Source organism: Aplidium turbinatum, chromosome 4, assembly GCF_918807975.1.
Source record: "Aplidium turbinatum chromosome 4, kaAplTurb1.1, whole genome shotgun sequence".
Taxonomy (NCBI): Eukaryota; Metazoa; Chordata; class Ascidiacea; order Aplousobranchia; family Polyclinidae; genus Aplidium; species Aplidium turbinatum.
Window position 1 is genome coordinate 11,168,008 of NC_137475.1, and position 15,569 is coordinate 11,183,576.

A 15,569-nucleotide genomic window follows, 5' to 3' on the forward strand; every position below is an offset into this window, starting at 1 on the left:
GTCCGATTCGGCGAGTCCGATTTGACTAGTCCGATTCGGCGAGTTCCCTATTCGGCGAGAGCCCTTTTCGGCGAGTGCCCTATTCGGCGAGTTTTTGAAATTTTTGAAAGAAAATTATCGGGTACCGTAGCTTAATTATAACACTGTGCTGCGTTAATTTTAAGGTTACTAAAGTATTGTCGGTTCTTAGTGTACTTTTTGATGCTGAATCCAAAACTGTTAGCCGTTTTCTTCCATCAGGTCTAGTTTTTTGGCAAATTGCATTTGAAATTTTCGACAACTTCAGCTTTCAGCGTCTTGCGATTGAGATTTGTGATGTCATAAAAATGGTTTAGCAATTGAATCAAGTTTTGATGAAACTTCAGTGACATCACAATGAGAAGAACATAACGAATGCACCTGATTCTTGAAAAGTTAAACATCTGAACTGGTTTTTACAGGCTAGGTTAGTGTGCAGTTTAGATGATAGTTATTGTATTTTATTTGGAAATTAGCTATGTAAAGACTTATGTGCACTCAATACTTTACCACGTCAGTATATTTGACACGTTTGTGTAATAATGATTAGTTTTGTTTTTACAGTACAATGAGAAAGTGCAAAAATGATCCAGACAGGTTCTGTTATATATGTGGCAAGGTCACCCTGCATAGTCGCCAAGCAAAAATTACACAGTTTGTTAAGAAAGCATATTATGCGTATTTTGGAGTAAAACTAGGCGATCAAGACAAGGCGTTTGCTCCGCACATATGTTGTAGAGCATGCGTTGAAAGCTTGAGATTATGGAGCCTAAAGAAAAAAAAGAGTCTTCCTTTTGGTATTCCTATGGAATGGAGAGAAGGAAAAGACCATGTCACCGATTGTTATTTTTGCATGACCAACTTACAAGGTATGCTGATACTTGTACTGCATGGAGGCATTTTCATTTATTGTTTGATTTAAGAGTATCAGTGTTCTTTTTCATTTAAGGAATAAACCGGAAGAACAAACGACATGTGAAGTACCCTGATGTTCCTTCAGCCATGAAACCAGTATCGCATGGCCCTGGTATTCCTGTTCCAGAACCACCTGGAGAAATAAGTGAAGTGGAGTGTTCTTCATCTGCAGAGAGCGAAGCAAGTGAACAAGACACATGGGATGCAGAGCAAAGTACAAGCCAACCGAAGCCTCTTACACAGCTTGAGCTGAATGACCTAACACGAGATTTAAATCTCACCAAAGAATCCGCTCAGCTCCTAGGATCACGACTACGTGAGAACAACTTGCTAGCTCCACGCACCACATATTTCTGGTATCGGTATAGAGATAAAGAGTTTAGAAAATATTTCAATTATGACGAAGACCATTCCCTAGTATACTGTCAAGATGTTTCAGGATTAATATCAGCTTTGGGCATAGTCTACAGTTCGGCAGAATGGCGATTGTTTTTGGACTCATCTGTAAAGAGTTTGAAGGCAGTATTACTACACAATGGCAATGAGATTGGTTCTGTTGCTGTTGGACATTCAGTGAAGCTCACTGAATGCTATGAAGACATGAAATTCCTTTTGAAATCTCTTCAGTATAGCCAACACAAATGGAAAATATGTGGTGACTTAAAAATGATTTCGATACTTCTTGGGTTACAGGCCGGTTACACTAAATATCCATGTTTTTTGTGTCTGTGGGACTCCAGGGCTGATGATCGCCACTACACACAAATTAGCTGGCCACCCAGAACAAGTTTTACACCTGGTTTTAAAAATGTCAAATCTGCTTACTTAGTTGATCCACAAAATATTCTTTTGCCACCTCTCCACATTAAACTTGGTCTCATGAAAAACTATACCAAGGCACTTGATAAAGATGGGACAACCTTCAAGTTCTTGCAAATGAAATTTCCCCGTATCTCTGAAGCAAAGCTACGAGCAGGAGTCTTTGATGGGCCACAGATCCGCGAGCTGATCAAAGACGAAGGTTTTACTGCACACATGAGCGCAGTAGAAAAAAGAGCATGGACAGCTTTTCGAGTAGTAATTGCAAACTTCCTTGGAAAGCATAGAAGCCCTGATTACGAAGCACAGGTTAAAGAGCTGCTTGAAAGCTTTCAATCCCTTGGAGCCCGGATGTCTGTGAAAATGCACTTTCTGAGTTCGCATTTGGATTACTTTCCTGACAACTGTGGTGACTACAGCGAAGAACAGGGAGAGAGATTCCACCAAAACCTTCGCCAGATGGAAGAAAGGTACCAAGGATACTGGGACGTAAACATGCTTGCAGATTACTGTTGGTGCTTAAAAAGAGATCTTCCCAATTCCACGCATAGAAGAAAATCTTTGAAGCGACACTTTTTGTCAGCATAAATCATTTGTATTTATAGTGTTATTGTATTTATCGTCGGAATATCATCATGTGCAGCACAACGCTTTCTGTGTTAAGCTATTTTGAACACTTCGTTTTTAATTCACACATTGATGTTGGCAAGTATTTCGCATTTAAAACACACTTGTGATGTTAAGTGTCCACGTGTCTATAGTGTAACATATTAACTTCTACTGTTAGGTTGAGTGCCGTTGAACAAAACAGGGATCTCTGAGGTATTCTGAGGTCCCTGGAACAAAATTATGCGTTAGGAAGCTTTCTTGATTAGTTGTAAGTGCCTTTATTTCAACTGTGTCATTATATTTTTGTAGTATTTAAAATGGCTGTCATTGCAACAACCTTGCATTCAAATAAAAATACCATCTTGCGAGAATTGACAACATGCATTACCAATTAAGCCACCACAGAAATTAGTTTCTTTGTGCACAATAATGACTAAAGCTAGCATAATTAAATATGTGATAAAAAAAAAACTTGACCTGATTGAAAAAAACTGGTTGCATTTTTGAATTCAGCGCAAAAAATTGATTCAGAAACAGTTAAAACATCTTTGACCTTTGCGAAATAATTTTCAAACGCAGCACAGTGAATTGCCGTTTTTACATCGTTTTAACGTCGCTAAACGTTGAAATCGTGCAGAAAGGAATAAAAAGAAAATGTTTGAACTATATATTAAATTTAAATTTGTCATGTCAGTTCAGTTGTTTTTATTTCTGACCATCATATCAAAAACAATACACGTCAACATAGCAAAGGTAGAAGCGACAAATCGCGAACGTTAAAACGTGCTTGAATTCGTCATGTCAGTTCAGTTGTTTTTCTTTCTGATCATGATATCAAAAACAATACACGTCAACATAGCAAAGGTGTAGAAAAAGGTAGAAGCGAGAAAACGCGAACGTTAAAACGTGCTTGTGACCGAAGTAAGTTATTCAGTTGAAAGAAATTTGGCACAGTCGCAACACTTTCAGAAAAATTTAAGATATGAAGGGAAAATAAAAACAAAGAAAACGTTCCAAAAAAAAAAAAATAGATCATGTTTATGTCTATAAGTTAGTACTTTTGAATAGTTAAAATGATTAGTTTGGACCAACAAATGTGTGGCCTACAGCTTTAATTGAAAGGAAATTATCGGGTACCGTAGCCTAGTTATCCCGACCAGCAAAAATTTGTTCCAAGAACACAGTTCATTTTTACATTGTAGTAACAGAATGAAAAGGCTAAACAAATGTGTGGCCTTTTCATTCTGTTACTACATGACATACTGACATGACATTCACAGAAGCCCTACGATTTGTTCCAAGAACCCATTTAGCATAACATTTCATTTGTACATTGATTCAACGTCTGAATACATTATCTTAAAAATGCAACGTAAAGTAGGGCTTCTGTGAATGTTTCTCAGTTTCAACGTATCCTAGTCAACAAAAGCACCCTTTTCTACACGATTTCAACGTTTAGTGATGTTAAAACGATAGGCCACACATTTGGTTAGCCTTTTCATTCTGTTACTACACTGTAAAAATGAACTGTTAGGCTAACTGGGTTCTTGGAACAAATTTTTGCTGGTCGGGATAACTAGGCTACGGTAGCCTACCCGATAATTTCATTTCAATCTAAGCTGTAGGAGTGTAGGTCACACATTTGTTGATCCAAACTAATCATTTTAACCATAGGTGCCTAAGCCGTGGGGGCCAGGCCCCCACGCATATTTCCGCGTGGGAGCAACTTTTTATGCGGCATTGATACATAAAACAATAGATGAACTAGCGATCGGCAGCAGGAAAACATTTTTAAATGCAAACCGCAACAGCTTCGCAGTAAATAATCACTAGAACGAGTAGCGATGCTACAATCCCACCCCAGACAAAAAAAGCTGTCATTTTTACGTTGATTTAACGTCTGCAGACGTTGAATCAATGTGAAAATGACTGATTTTGCTGCCTGTAACATAGCAAAAATCTACCATTTTGCGTCGATTCAATGTCATCAGATGTTGAATGCACCCAAAAACAACATAATTTGCTACGTTGACGCAGCGTGAGTTTAACTGAATGCGCCTGCAAACAGCCTCGCTGTCGCTTTCGAAAGTCGAAACCTCTGCAGAGAATTGTCGCGGCAGTGAATCGGTTGCTGTGAAAATGAACTTGAAGTCTCGGCCCGAGGTTACCACTAACCAACGTAACATGGGCTGGTACAAACCGCACTGCCCACAGTCGCACAAGCGGCATAATCAACACAACAACGGACTCGCGCAAACTGCATGGCGCACACACGACCGTTGCCATAGAAACCCGATCAAAGGCGGGGAATATGCGCATCTTTTGTTTCATCTGCAACACGAAAACGGGCGTATTACAGCGAATTGAAACTTGAAAGCTGGTCAGCCATAAGCTGCGATATTGTAGTGAAAAGGGAGCAATGTCAAGTCGAAAACTTAATCAAACGTCTCTCTATAACTATTTTTCAAGGGCTGTTTACGGATGTCAGCAACTTTTAAATTTATTAAAGGTGACGTGCTGTTGAATTGATGTAAACATGAATGATTTTGCTTTCTTATTTTCAAGCATATGATCAAGTTAGTATTTTCATTCCATTTACAGTATACCTTTTAGTAAACCTTTTCGTCTCTTGTTTCATGCTAATAAATCTAGTTCGTTGCTAAACTTTATGTTGTGCTTAGCTTAAAGAGTCGCAGTCCATCAACCGCTAGCCAACGCAGACGCATAGCATGTGTTTTGGTCGAGCTTTGTTTATAATAATTAACGGTAGGTCGAACGTAGCGATAATTCCGAGTGTGGCAATAAAAGCAATCCTAGTGTGACGACATAATTACGTCATCCATCTGCGTGACATTTCGCCGAAATTACCTTGCTGCTGATGAAACACGCTTTCGCCCCCATGGCCAAAAAAATAGTTAGGCGCCTATGATTTTAACTATTCAAAAGTACTAACTTATAGACATCAACATTATTTTTTTTGTAACATTTTCTTCGTTTTATTTTTCCTTCATATCTTAAATTTTTCTGAAGGTGATGCAACCTTGCCAAATTTCTTTCAACTCAGTAACTTACTTCGGTCACAAGCACGTTTTAACGTTCGCGTTTTGTCGCTTCTACCTTTTTCTACACCTTTGCTATGTTGACGTGAATTGTTTTTGATATCATGATCAGAAATAAAAACAACTGAACTGACATGACGAATTTTAATTTAATAGTTCAAACATTTTCTTTTTATTCCTTTCTGCACGATTTCAACGTTTAGCGACGTTAAAACGATGTAAAAACGGCAATTATAATTAAGCTACGGTACCCGATAATTTTCTTTCAAAATTTCAAAAACTCGCCGAATAGGGCTCTCGCCGAAAAGGGCTCTCGCCGAATAGGGAACTCGCCGAATCGGACTAGTCGAATCGGACTCGCCGAATAGTAGCAGACCATACTAAAAGGTACACTGTAAATGGAATGACAATGTTTTGAAAATGGAATGCAAATACTAACTTGATCATACGCTTGAAAATATACCTGTGGAAAGTAAAATCATTCATGTTAACATCAATTCAGCACCACGCCACCTTGAATAAATTTAAAAGTTGCTGACATCCATAAGCAGCCCTTGAAAAATAGTTACGGAATGACGTTTGATTAAGTTTTCGATTTGACATTGCTCCCTTTTCACTACAATATTGCAACTTATGACTGACCGCTGTAAAACGCCCGTTTTTGCGTTGCAGATGAAATAAAAGATGCGCATATTCCGCCTTTGATCGGGTTTCTATGGCAACGGTCGTGTGTGCGCCATTCAGTTCGCGTGAGTCCGTTACTGCGTTGATTATGCGGCGTGTGTGCAATGCGGTTTGTACCAGCCCTTGTTGCGTTGGTTAGTCGTTACCTCGAGCCGATACTTCAAGTTCATTTTCACAGCGAGCGATTCACTGGGCACCGCGCAATTCACTGCAATGCAGAGGTTTCGACTTTCGAAAGCGACATCAAGTCTGTTTGCAAGCTCATAAAGCTAAATGCACGCTCCGTTTAAGTAGCAAATTATGTTTTTCTTTTGGGTGCATTCAACATCTGATGACATTGAATCGACACAAAATGGTAGATTTTTGCTATGTCCCAGGCAGCAAAATCAATCAATGTAAAAATGACAGATCTTGTTGTCTGGTGTGGGATTGTAGCATCGCTACTCGTTCTAGTGATTATTTATTGCGAAGCTGTTGCGGTTTGCATTCAAAAAATGTTTTCCTGCTGCCGATCGCTAGTTCATCTATTGTTTTATGTCAAGGAGTGGTAACTACACGCAATTTATTATGACGCAACCGAAGGCTTTAATTTATCACATGGCTCACCCAGACAATAAAATCCGCTTTTTTTACATTGATTTAACGTCTGCAGACGTTGAATCAATGTAAAAATGACTGATTTTGTCGTCTGGGAAGGCACTCAAAGGTAAACACTCGATAAAATGCAAGAATGCAAAAGAAACGATAGCCTATTGTGTAATAAAATACAAAATTCTCTAAATAAACAGAAGGCGTCGTTGGATTTACAGAAGGATGTTGTTGGATTACAGAAGGATTATCGTTGGATTTTCAAAAAATTGCTGAATAGGGAACTAACTGATAAAGACTGTAGCCAAATAGGGAACTAGCCCAATCGGACTAGCCGAATCGGGCTGTAGCCGAATAGGGTAATAGCCGAATCGGACTAGCCGAATCGGATTAGCCAAATAGTAGCAGACCCCTATTTTTTATGTCTTCAAATGTGAGTAATAAAGTTGGAGTTTTTTTAATTTGCTGGAATTTGAGATTTTCTCTGGGTACAGAAATTTTCCGTTCGTCATAAGAGGATGTGACCGTGTTTGCCGAACGACGCATTACATTTTTGCTCTCAACAAGTTAGTTATATACAATGCTTCTTTTAAAAAAATGGTAATGGAATGTAATGCGTCGCTCGGAAAACACGTACCCAGAGAAAATCTCAAATTCCAGCAAACTAAAAAAAACTCCAACTTAATTACTCACATTTGAAAAGACATAAAAAATAGGGCTGTAGGCAACTCAAATTAAAAACTGACTAAAAAAATGCACTTTGGGTCAAAATTTAGTTTAAAAAAAAATTGAAAAAAAAGGAACGCTTCCAGGTAGTATCGAACTCATTCCCTCTGGAATAGCAACCGGAAAAATATCATATGCGCCACGGATCGAGTTGAATAAAGTTGTCGAATTTAGAACTTATATAGGCGCTTCTCGTCTTTTGCTTTGAAAGAGAAAAAGAAAAAAGTGCATATATAGTGACGTCATGTCCGGTTAAATAGTGTTTCAGATTCAAAGACCAGCGCCGGTCAAATAGCCACTGCCTTATTCTACCATAACATGAATTATCAAGATCAAAATTGGACGAAAGGTACCGTATAATATATACAAAATTATTTATTTTTGGAAAACCAGAGGACATACTATAGGTGCTGGAAAAAGCAGAAAGTATACTGCGTATACCCTCGAATATAGCACTGCTTAAGCAGTAGCCTATAATCAATACTGGTTCAAGTTGCCTTGCTTTTTTCACATGGTAAAGCTTCAAAGGGTGCAACCTAGTTCGTACCCTGAACAGTTCGTACCCTCAGTTCATACCCTGAAAAGATCGAGAGAAAAAATTAAAAAAAGCCCAAGTCGCTGATCGCAGTTTAATAGCACAAAGCCGAAGTCGCTGATCGGAGTTTCCGCAAACGGATGCAACCTAGTTCGTACCCTGAACAGTTTGTACCCTCAGTTCGTACCCTGAAAAGATCAAGAGAAAAAATTTAAAAAAGCGGAAGTCGCTGATCGCAGTTTCCGCAAACATTTTAAAATTTCCCCCCTGAAAAGATCGAGTGAAAGATAGCACAAAGCCGAAGTCGCTGATCGCAGTTTCCGCAAACATTTTTCCGTAGTTTCCGCTAACCGCAGTTTCCCCTAACTCTAAGTCTCTAACCATAGAGTAATCTATGCTCTAACCCTAACCCTCGCTGATCGCAGTTTCCGCTAACCGCAGTTTCCGCTAACCTTTACCCTAACCATAGAGTAATCTATGCTCTAACCCTCGCTGATCGCAGTATCCGCAAACAATTTTTCGCAGTTTCCACTAACCGTAGTTTTAGCTAACCTTTACCCTAACCATACAGTAATCTATGCTCTAACCCTAACCCTCGCTGATCGCAGTTTCCGCAAATATTTTTCCGCAGTTTCATTTTTCCGCAGTTTTCGCTAACCCTAACCCTCGAGTTTGTTTGCAGAAACTCTGATCAGCGAGTTTGGCTTTGTGCTATTAAACTGCGATCAGCGACTTCAGCTTTTTTTAATTTTTTCTCTTGATCTTTTTAGGGTACCGTACGAACTGAGGGTACGAACTGTTCAGGGTACAAACTAGGTTGCATCCAGATTACTCTATGGATAGAGTTAGGGTAAAGGTTAGCGGAAACTGCGGAAAAAGGTTTGTGGAAACTGCGATCAGCAAGGGTTAGGGCATAGATTACTCTAAGGGTAGGGTAAGGGTTAGCGGAACTGCGGTTAGCAGAAATTACAGAAAAACGTTTGCGAAAACTACCGGGTACGATCAGCGAGGGTTAGGGTTAGAGCATAGATTAGTCTATGGTTAGAGTTAGGGTTAGCAAAAAGTGCAGAAAAATGTTTATGGAAACTGCGATCAGCGACTTCGGCTTTGTGCTATTTTTCTCTCAATCTTTTCAGAAGGAAAATTTTAAAATGTTTGCGGAAACTGCGATTAGCGACTTCCGCTTTTTTTTATTTTTCCCTTGATCTTTTCAGGGTACGAACTGAGGGTACGAACTGTTCAGGGTACGAACTACCGGTAGGTTGCATCCGCTTCAAAGCCTACCTACTTTAATAATCACTTTTAAACCAATCAAACTTTTTTACAAGCATTGTTTGCAAACATAATTGGAAGGATCGGCTTGAATTGAACTGCATCAAGATTTTTTTTTGTTAGCCAACTTGTTGCAGGTGGTGTCTGACTTGATGACCCTTTGTGGTCTTTTCACTGTTTAGATGAAATTGTTGGTCATTGAATCCTTCATGGCTGGTAATTTTTCTGTATTTACTGGATGGAAAAATAAACTTGTTTGATTACGAAAATAAAATCTAATTTCAACAAATTAAGCTGTTCTGACCCCTAATACAGAAAAAACCCCTAATACAGAAAAACGCTGATTGAGCTTAGGACACAGCAAGCTTTTTTTCTACAATTCCAATAAAACAAAAAGATTCATTTTAGTGTGACCTTATTTTGGCGCTCCATATTTTTTGCTGAGAAACGCCACGTCGAACACTTGTCACAGGGTGAAGGACTCAAGTCAATTTTATTTTTCTTTGTCAGAATCCAACAGTTATGATGATAATTAAAATATAAAATGAGAACAAAACCAATAAAATGAAAAGATGGCAAAACCACAAAAGTATAAAAAGTGCATATGATGTAATCATGTAGATTAGGAAGTAGTCACAGCGGTAAACCATATATCTCCGTGGGAAAGTTGTAGGATAAAATTCCCAAATCCTTCGTCTGTATGCGAAAACCGAAAAGAAACACTCTTCTGAAAAGTCTTTCACAAATTGTATTTCAAGAAAAATAACGAAAAATTGTCACCACAAACAGATTTCCAGATAAATAACGGAAATTTCGTCTAGTTGTTACCCAAAGCAGAACTGTTTAATGTTTGGCCAACTTTCACAGCGACAGTCCACAAAATGAGAGAATTGATTGTGACATTTCAAATGCAGGTAACCCGTCTCTATGCAAAGCCTCTGAGAGAAATTTTTACTAGGGGTACGAAGAGTCATTCCAGCCCCCTTCTCACTTTGGACCCTCTTTGTCTTGGGCAAAACGCGTGATGTTTGTTTAGGCATATTCTACACCATACAGCATTTTACTGCAAAATTGGACATCTGTGTGTAATAATAGTATCAGGCTGCAATAAAACTATTATTTAGTGTTTTATGTTGTGCATATCATGTGATCTGTCCCTCGCCAATTTGTGCATCCTGCATTGAATTCGTATGTCAGTTGTTGATGGTGCTGTTGAGAGGTGTCGCTTGTAGCCTACAGCTTTAATGTAAAATTTTCAACTTCATTTATTTTTTTTCTTAGATGTAGCCTATCGTTATTCTTGATGAGGACATTAGGCTATGTGGTGTCGAAAACGTTGGGTTTAGTACCGGTAGCCTAGTTTTTTCTTATTTTTGTGTGTTTAATGGAAAATGTTAAATCCGTTAACGTAACTGAATGTTATGCGTACTGTAGGATCTGGTAGGCTACAACAAGCAGTGGCGTAGCTAGGGAATGTGCCGCCCGGGGCGGATTCAGATTTTGCCGCCCCTTCAAGAAAAAGCATGTGAAAATGAAATGCATTTTTTTTATCAGCACTGCAATACGCAACGTGCTTTTTTCAATTTGCGGTGTAAAGTCAGACAAACGTACCATTATAATTTAGTAATATACTGAATGCAAAAGCACAAAAACTGCTGCAGAATTAAAATAATCAATTTGTAACCTTTTACAAGGCTACCCAAATTTGAAAAGCATGTTTCCGCCTCTGCAAAGGCTAGTAGGAATTTTGTAACGTTGTTACGGACAATTTTCATAGCAAACGTCACATAGAACCGTTGTCTACTAAACATGATGTCTTACGTCATGGACTGTTGCTAAAAAATAGCAAAGATTACATCATCGTTAAATCTTGAATTGCACAACCGTTTGCAGCTGCAGCATAACATTACATCATCGTTAAATCTTTAATTACTTGAACAGGTGTTGGCCGGGCTTGAACAGGTGTGAGCCAAACTTGAACAGCTTGTAGCGATCCATTATTTCATCGTATAAGTTTTCCTGCCTTTTACTAAAGTTTCTGTAATTTTCCATGCAACTGCTCCCAAAGAAAATAGAAAAAGGGGGAACACAATAAAATGGTTTGTTCGTCCTTTGACGAGAGCTCTATCAAATCGGACTAGCTCACATCAAACCAGCCCAGTTTGACCAGTTCAGCTCTCAGAAAACATTAAATTGATTGTTTAGCTAAAAATGTAATGATTTGTAATAATGTTTCCCTGTTCCGTAATTTCAATAATGTTTCCCTGTTCTGCAATTTCACTATTCTGTAATGTATAAATTCAAATTGTGTTAGAGACCTACAATATTATATGAACACCTTCTGATAACTTAAAATTATAATTCGAATAACAATTGTGTGGAAATCAGTTCATGGAGTCAGATATATAAATTAGACAAATGAGTGTGAATATCCTTGAGACAAACAGAGTTTCATTAGACAGCCAGTTACCTAATAAATTAACATTTTAAACCATCGCTTAATATTCTCACGCGTAAAATAGGTATAACTACAAGCTGCTTAAATATCTTATCATTGCTTATGGATTATTACGTCACAGTAACTGCCTACGTGTGTTTGAGATATCATAATTTATTCTCGTCATTTTATAATCGTTGCTTGAAGAAGTTGGTCGCAAATTTAATTGTTTTGCTTAGTGCTTGCCAGCTGGACAAAATTTCCGTCTTTTATCCAAGTAATTTGCATTGTAGTGACAAGTTTAGTGGTGTATCGCGTTGCGCCCCAATTTCGACAGCCAGTGGCTATTTTTACAGAAATACAATTCTCGAATAGACGTTCCAGAAGAGTGTTTCTTTCGGTCATTACATACAGACGAACGGATCCGGGAATCTCATGTTACAATTTTCCCACGAAGAGATTATGGTTTACCGCTGTGACCAAACGTATTAAAAACATAACGGCAGAAAAATTCATTCATTTCTACTAGACTGTGTAATATAGTGTAATATGAATAGTCAGGCCCGGATTTAGGTGGGGGCAGAGGGTGCAGGTTTCCCGGGCCTCCCGAATTTTGAAGAGCCCCCTACTTCTACTTGAAGAACCACCGCCCCGATAGCTCAATTGGTTAGCGCGTGACTTCTGGAACTAAGAAGCTTCAAGTTCAAACGGCGCTGGTTCGACTCTCGGGGTGTGCGCTTGAGCAACGCACGTTAAGGACTGCTCTCCATTCAGCGGCATCTCTCCACCTCCTCCACAGTACACTCCAGCGCCTACCTGGAGGACAGCAGCGACTGAAATCAAGACGCCCATTTGTGCTTGGCCCCACAACGGCTTCTGAACAATGTTGAAGATCTTGGAATAAGTGCGGCACACTGGACGAACTACACATGGAACATGGAGTGGCAAAACAACACCTTCCGACTCCGTGATTTCCTACCCAACGTCGATCCCCACCCTCCGGGAATGTCCCTCGCAAGACTTGCGTGGGTCCGGCTTAACCGCCTACGAACCGGCGTCGGTCGCTTTCGTTCAGACATGTGCAGATGGGGCCTGGCTCCCTCACCGGGATGCGAGTGTGGCGCCACAGACCAGACAGTAGATCATGTCGTCCATGACTGCCCAATCCATCAACCACCACATGGAACGCTTGGACTGAAAGCCCTAGATGACGAGATTGTCGAGTGGCTGATGACATCATGCCCAAACATATAGTCCGGAAGAACAGCTCATACGACGACGAGCGGCATCTAATGGATGGAATAGTTCCCCGGCAACAAGACTTCATCAATCGGAAGCTTCACTCTGTCAATCTCGGTGACCGGGTCTGCGTCAGTGAGTCAAAGCCTCTACAGTCTACAAGTATGCGAAACTGCCAGGATTAAGCTCTGCAAAGAGCTTTCTCAGTCCGAGGATAAAGATTCAATCAATCAATCAAATATGGTTTTGTGTTTTGTTTTTTTTTACTTTCAGCCTTTGAAGTTTCCTCAAAATGCTGTGCAGTGCTGGATTAATGCTAATGCAGACGTAGAGGTGGTTTTTCGCGCCGTAGGCGCAAAAGATTTTTTTGCACGGGCTCCCCATCAGCTAAATCCGGCCCTGTAAATAGTTGCTTACCAATGTAATGATATAGACGTTTTCTTCTTTTGCTCATTGAACTTTCTTTACTTATTCGCAACGTAAGTTTAATAATTTTTCCATCAATTTTTGTATAGCCTACTTACAATACTTTAGAATAAAATATGGATAGAATCATAGAAGCTTATTCCTATCAACTGTAAAACGAATACAAAATGAGCAAGCGCACAAATTACAAGGTTGCAAATGCAGCAAAATCATCTATCTTTAGCCATTCTACTGCGCAATGTTTTCACTTTTCGCAATCTAACTAGTGACGGTAGCAAAGTTATTTATTGCAACAGTTAATAAACATAGTGTTGCGCTCCCCCTCTCCCTGTATTTTTCGTGGAGGCTACTTTTGCATTATCAACAAAAAGAAAAGAAAAACGTCCTGTCTGAAAGTTCCGCCCCCAGCCGTGCCGCACGGGGCGGTCCGCTCTCTCCCCCCCCCCCCCCCAGCTACGCCACTGACAACAAGTCAAGCTCTCAACCAAGGCTCAAACATAACATCTTGTTAAAACATAATCAAATTAATTATCTACCCAATAAACTTTCTTCATTAACTTTTGCATTCACCACATGCCTAGCAGGGTGAACGAAGTCACTTTTTTTTTACTCCGGCTGCGCTCCTGCTTTGACAGTATGCACTCCGGCTTCTGCTCCGAATTTCATTTTGAAGTGAAATTAGCGTGAAACTACCGTTCTCAAATAGTTTTTAAAGAACAAAAAAGCCCAAAATTACCCGGGATTTTTTAAAAAAACTTAGCGGGTTGGGCTTTTAAAAAAAAGCTTGGGTATTTCTCAACCCTGCTTTTGCTACACTATGCCCCCCCCCCCCCCCCCCGCCGGACAAGAGAATAACCAACTTTTATGATTCAATTTAAGGTGCTTTTAACAGAACATTTTTGCACGTAAAGCATTAAATTACCACTTTGGGCCCTTAATTTTCTCGTAAAGCACTCGATTCTCTTTCTGGGCCCTTTTGCAAGATTACGGTCCCCCCAAGGACTAAAGAATAACAACTTTTATGCTTGAAATCAGTCGTTTAAGATGGTTTTAACCAAACATTTTTGCGCGTAAACTATAAAATCATAATTTCGGACCCCCCAACAAACACAGGCCTGGGCCTTCAAGGGTACGCCGTACCCTCCCTCTCATAGGCCTTGCTGAGAACAATAACGAACAATAACTAGGCTATTCAATAATTTAATCAAGTCGGCTAGGCCTACAACTAAAAGAAAAAAGAAAATACCGTATAGTCTAAACAAGGTTGATAACTCATTGTAGCCTATAGCTACCTTGATTAGCAACTTGATTAGCAACTTGATTAGCCTACAATTAATTGTTAGCTTCACAAAATTTAACTTAAAGTTTTCCAACAAAATTATTGATAAAAATTAGCCTAAAGCAAAAATCATAAAATGCATGATCATTATTAGGCCTATATATTTATTTACATTAATATTAAACCAGTTGGTATAGCCTACATATTCACAACACAACTCGCAAAACATCAAGCAGTAGCCCAGGTTAATTGCAACATCACAGTGAAATGGCTGTGCTCTTCTTATGGAGAACCGACTTTACGAAAGAAGAAACTGCTGGCAAATCAAGCGCAGGGCCTACGAGAGGAGGGTACGGCGTACCCTTGAGGGCCCAGGCCTGTGGTTGTTGGGGGGCCCGAAATTGTGATTTTATAGTTTACGCGAAAAAATGTTTGGTTAAAACCATCCTAAACGACTAAATTCAAGCATAAATGTTGTTATTCGTTAGTCCTATTGGGGGGCCCGTAATGTAGCAAAAGGGCCTAGAAAGAAATTAGGTGTCTAAAGTGGTGATTTAATGCCTTACGTGCAAACACGTTCTGTTAAAAGCACCCTAAATTAAATCACAAAAGTTGGTTATTATCCTGTCCTGGGGGGGAGGGGCATAGTGTAGCAAAAGCAGGGTTGAGAAAAACCCGGGATTTTTTTAAAAATCCCAAACCGCTAGTTTTTTTTAATGCCCGGGTGTTTTTGGGCTTTTTTGTGTTTTTTAAAAACTATTTGAAAAAGGAGGCAAACTTGGTTTTGAATCTTTATCCTCGTACTGACAAAGCCTTGATAGGCTATTCCTGGTTGTTTCGCATACTTTTAGAGGCTCTTGAAGCAAGGCCGGTTACGGAGATTGGCAGAGTGAAATTTCCGATTGTTGAAGTCTTGTTACCTGGGAATTATTACACCCATTAAGTGCCACTGAATGGAGAGCA

At 39.5% G+C, this 15,569-nt stretch overlaps 1 protein-coding gene across 1 annotated transcript; it reads left to right on the forward strand.

Annotated features, from left to right (window-relative positions):
* The first annotated feature begins 172 nt into the window (after positions 1–172).
* LOC145769392 (uncharacterized) lies at positions 173–2,512 on the forward strand. The gene is made up of 2 exons (XM_082581012.1): positions 173–887; positions 968–2,512. The coding sequence occupies exons 1-2, from the start codon at positions 587–589 to the stop codon at positions 2,338–2,340; spliced, it is 1,674 nt and encodes a 557-aa protein (XP_082437138.1). The 5' UTR covers positions 173–586; the 3' UTR covers positions 2,341–2,512.
* Positions 2,513–15,569: the final 13,057 nt, after the last annotated feature.

What these genes read in the sequence shown, in the direction of transcription:
- LOC145769392 (XM_082581012.1), top strand. Translation starts at nt 587, where the DNA reads ATGAGAAAGTGCAAAAATGATCCAGACAGGTTCTGTTATATATGTGGC. An exon ending in TTGCATGACCAACTTACAAG is followed by an intron (nt 888 to 967) that starts GTATGCTGATAC and finishes TTTTCATTTAAG; the next exon opens with GAATAAACCGGAAGAACAAA.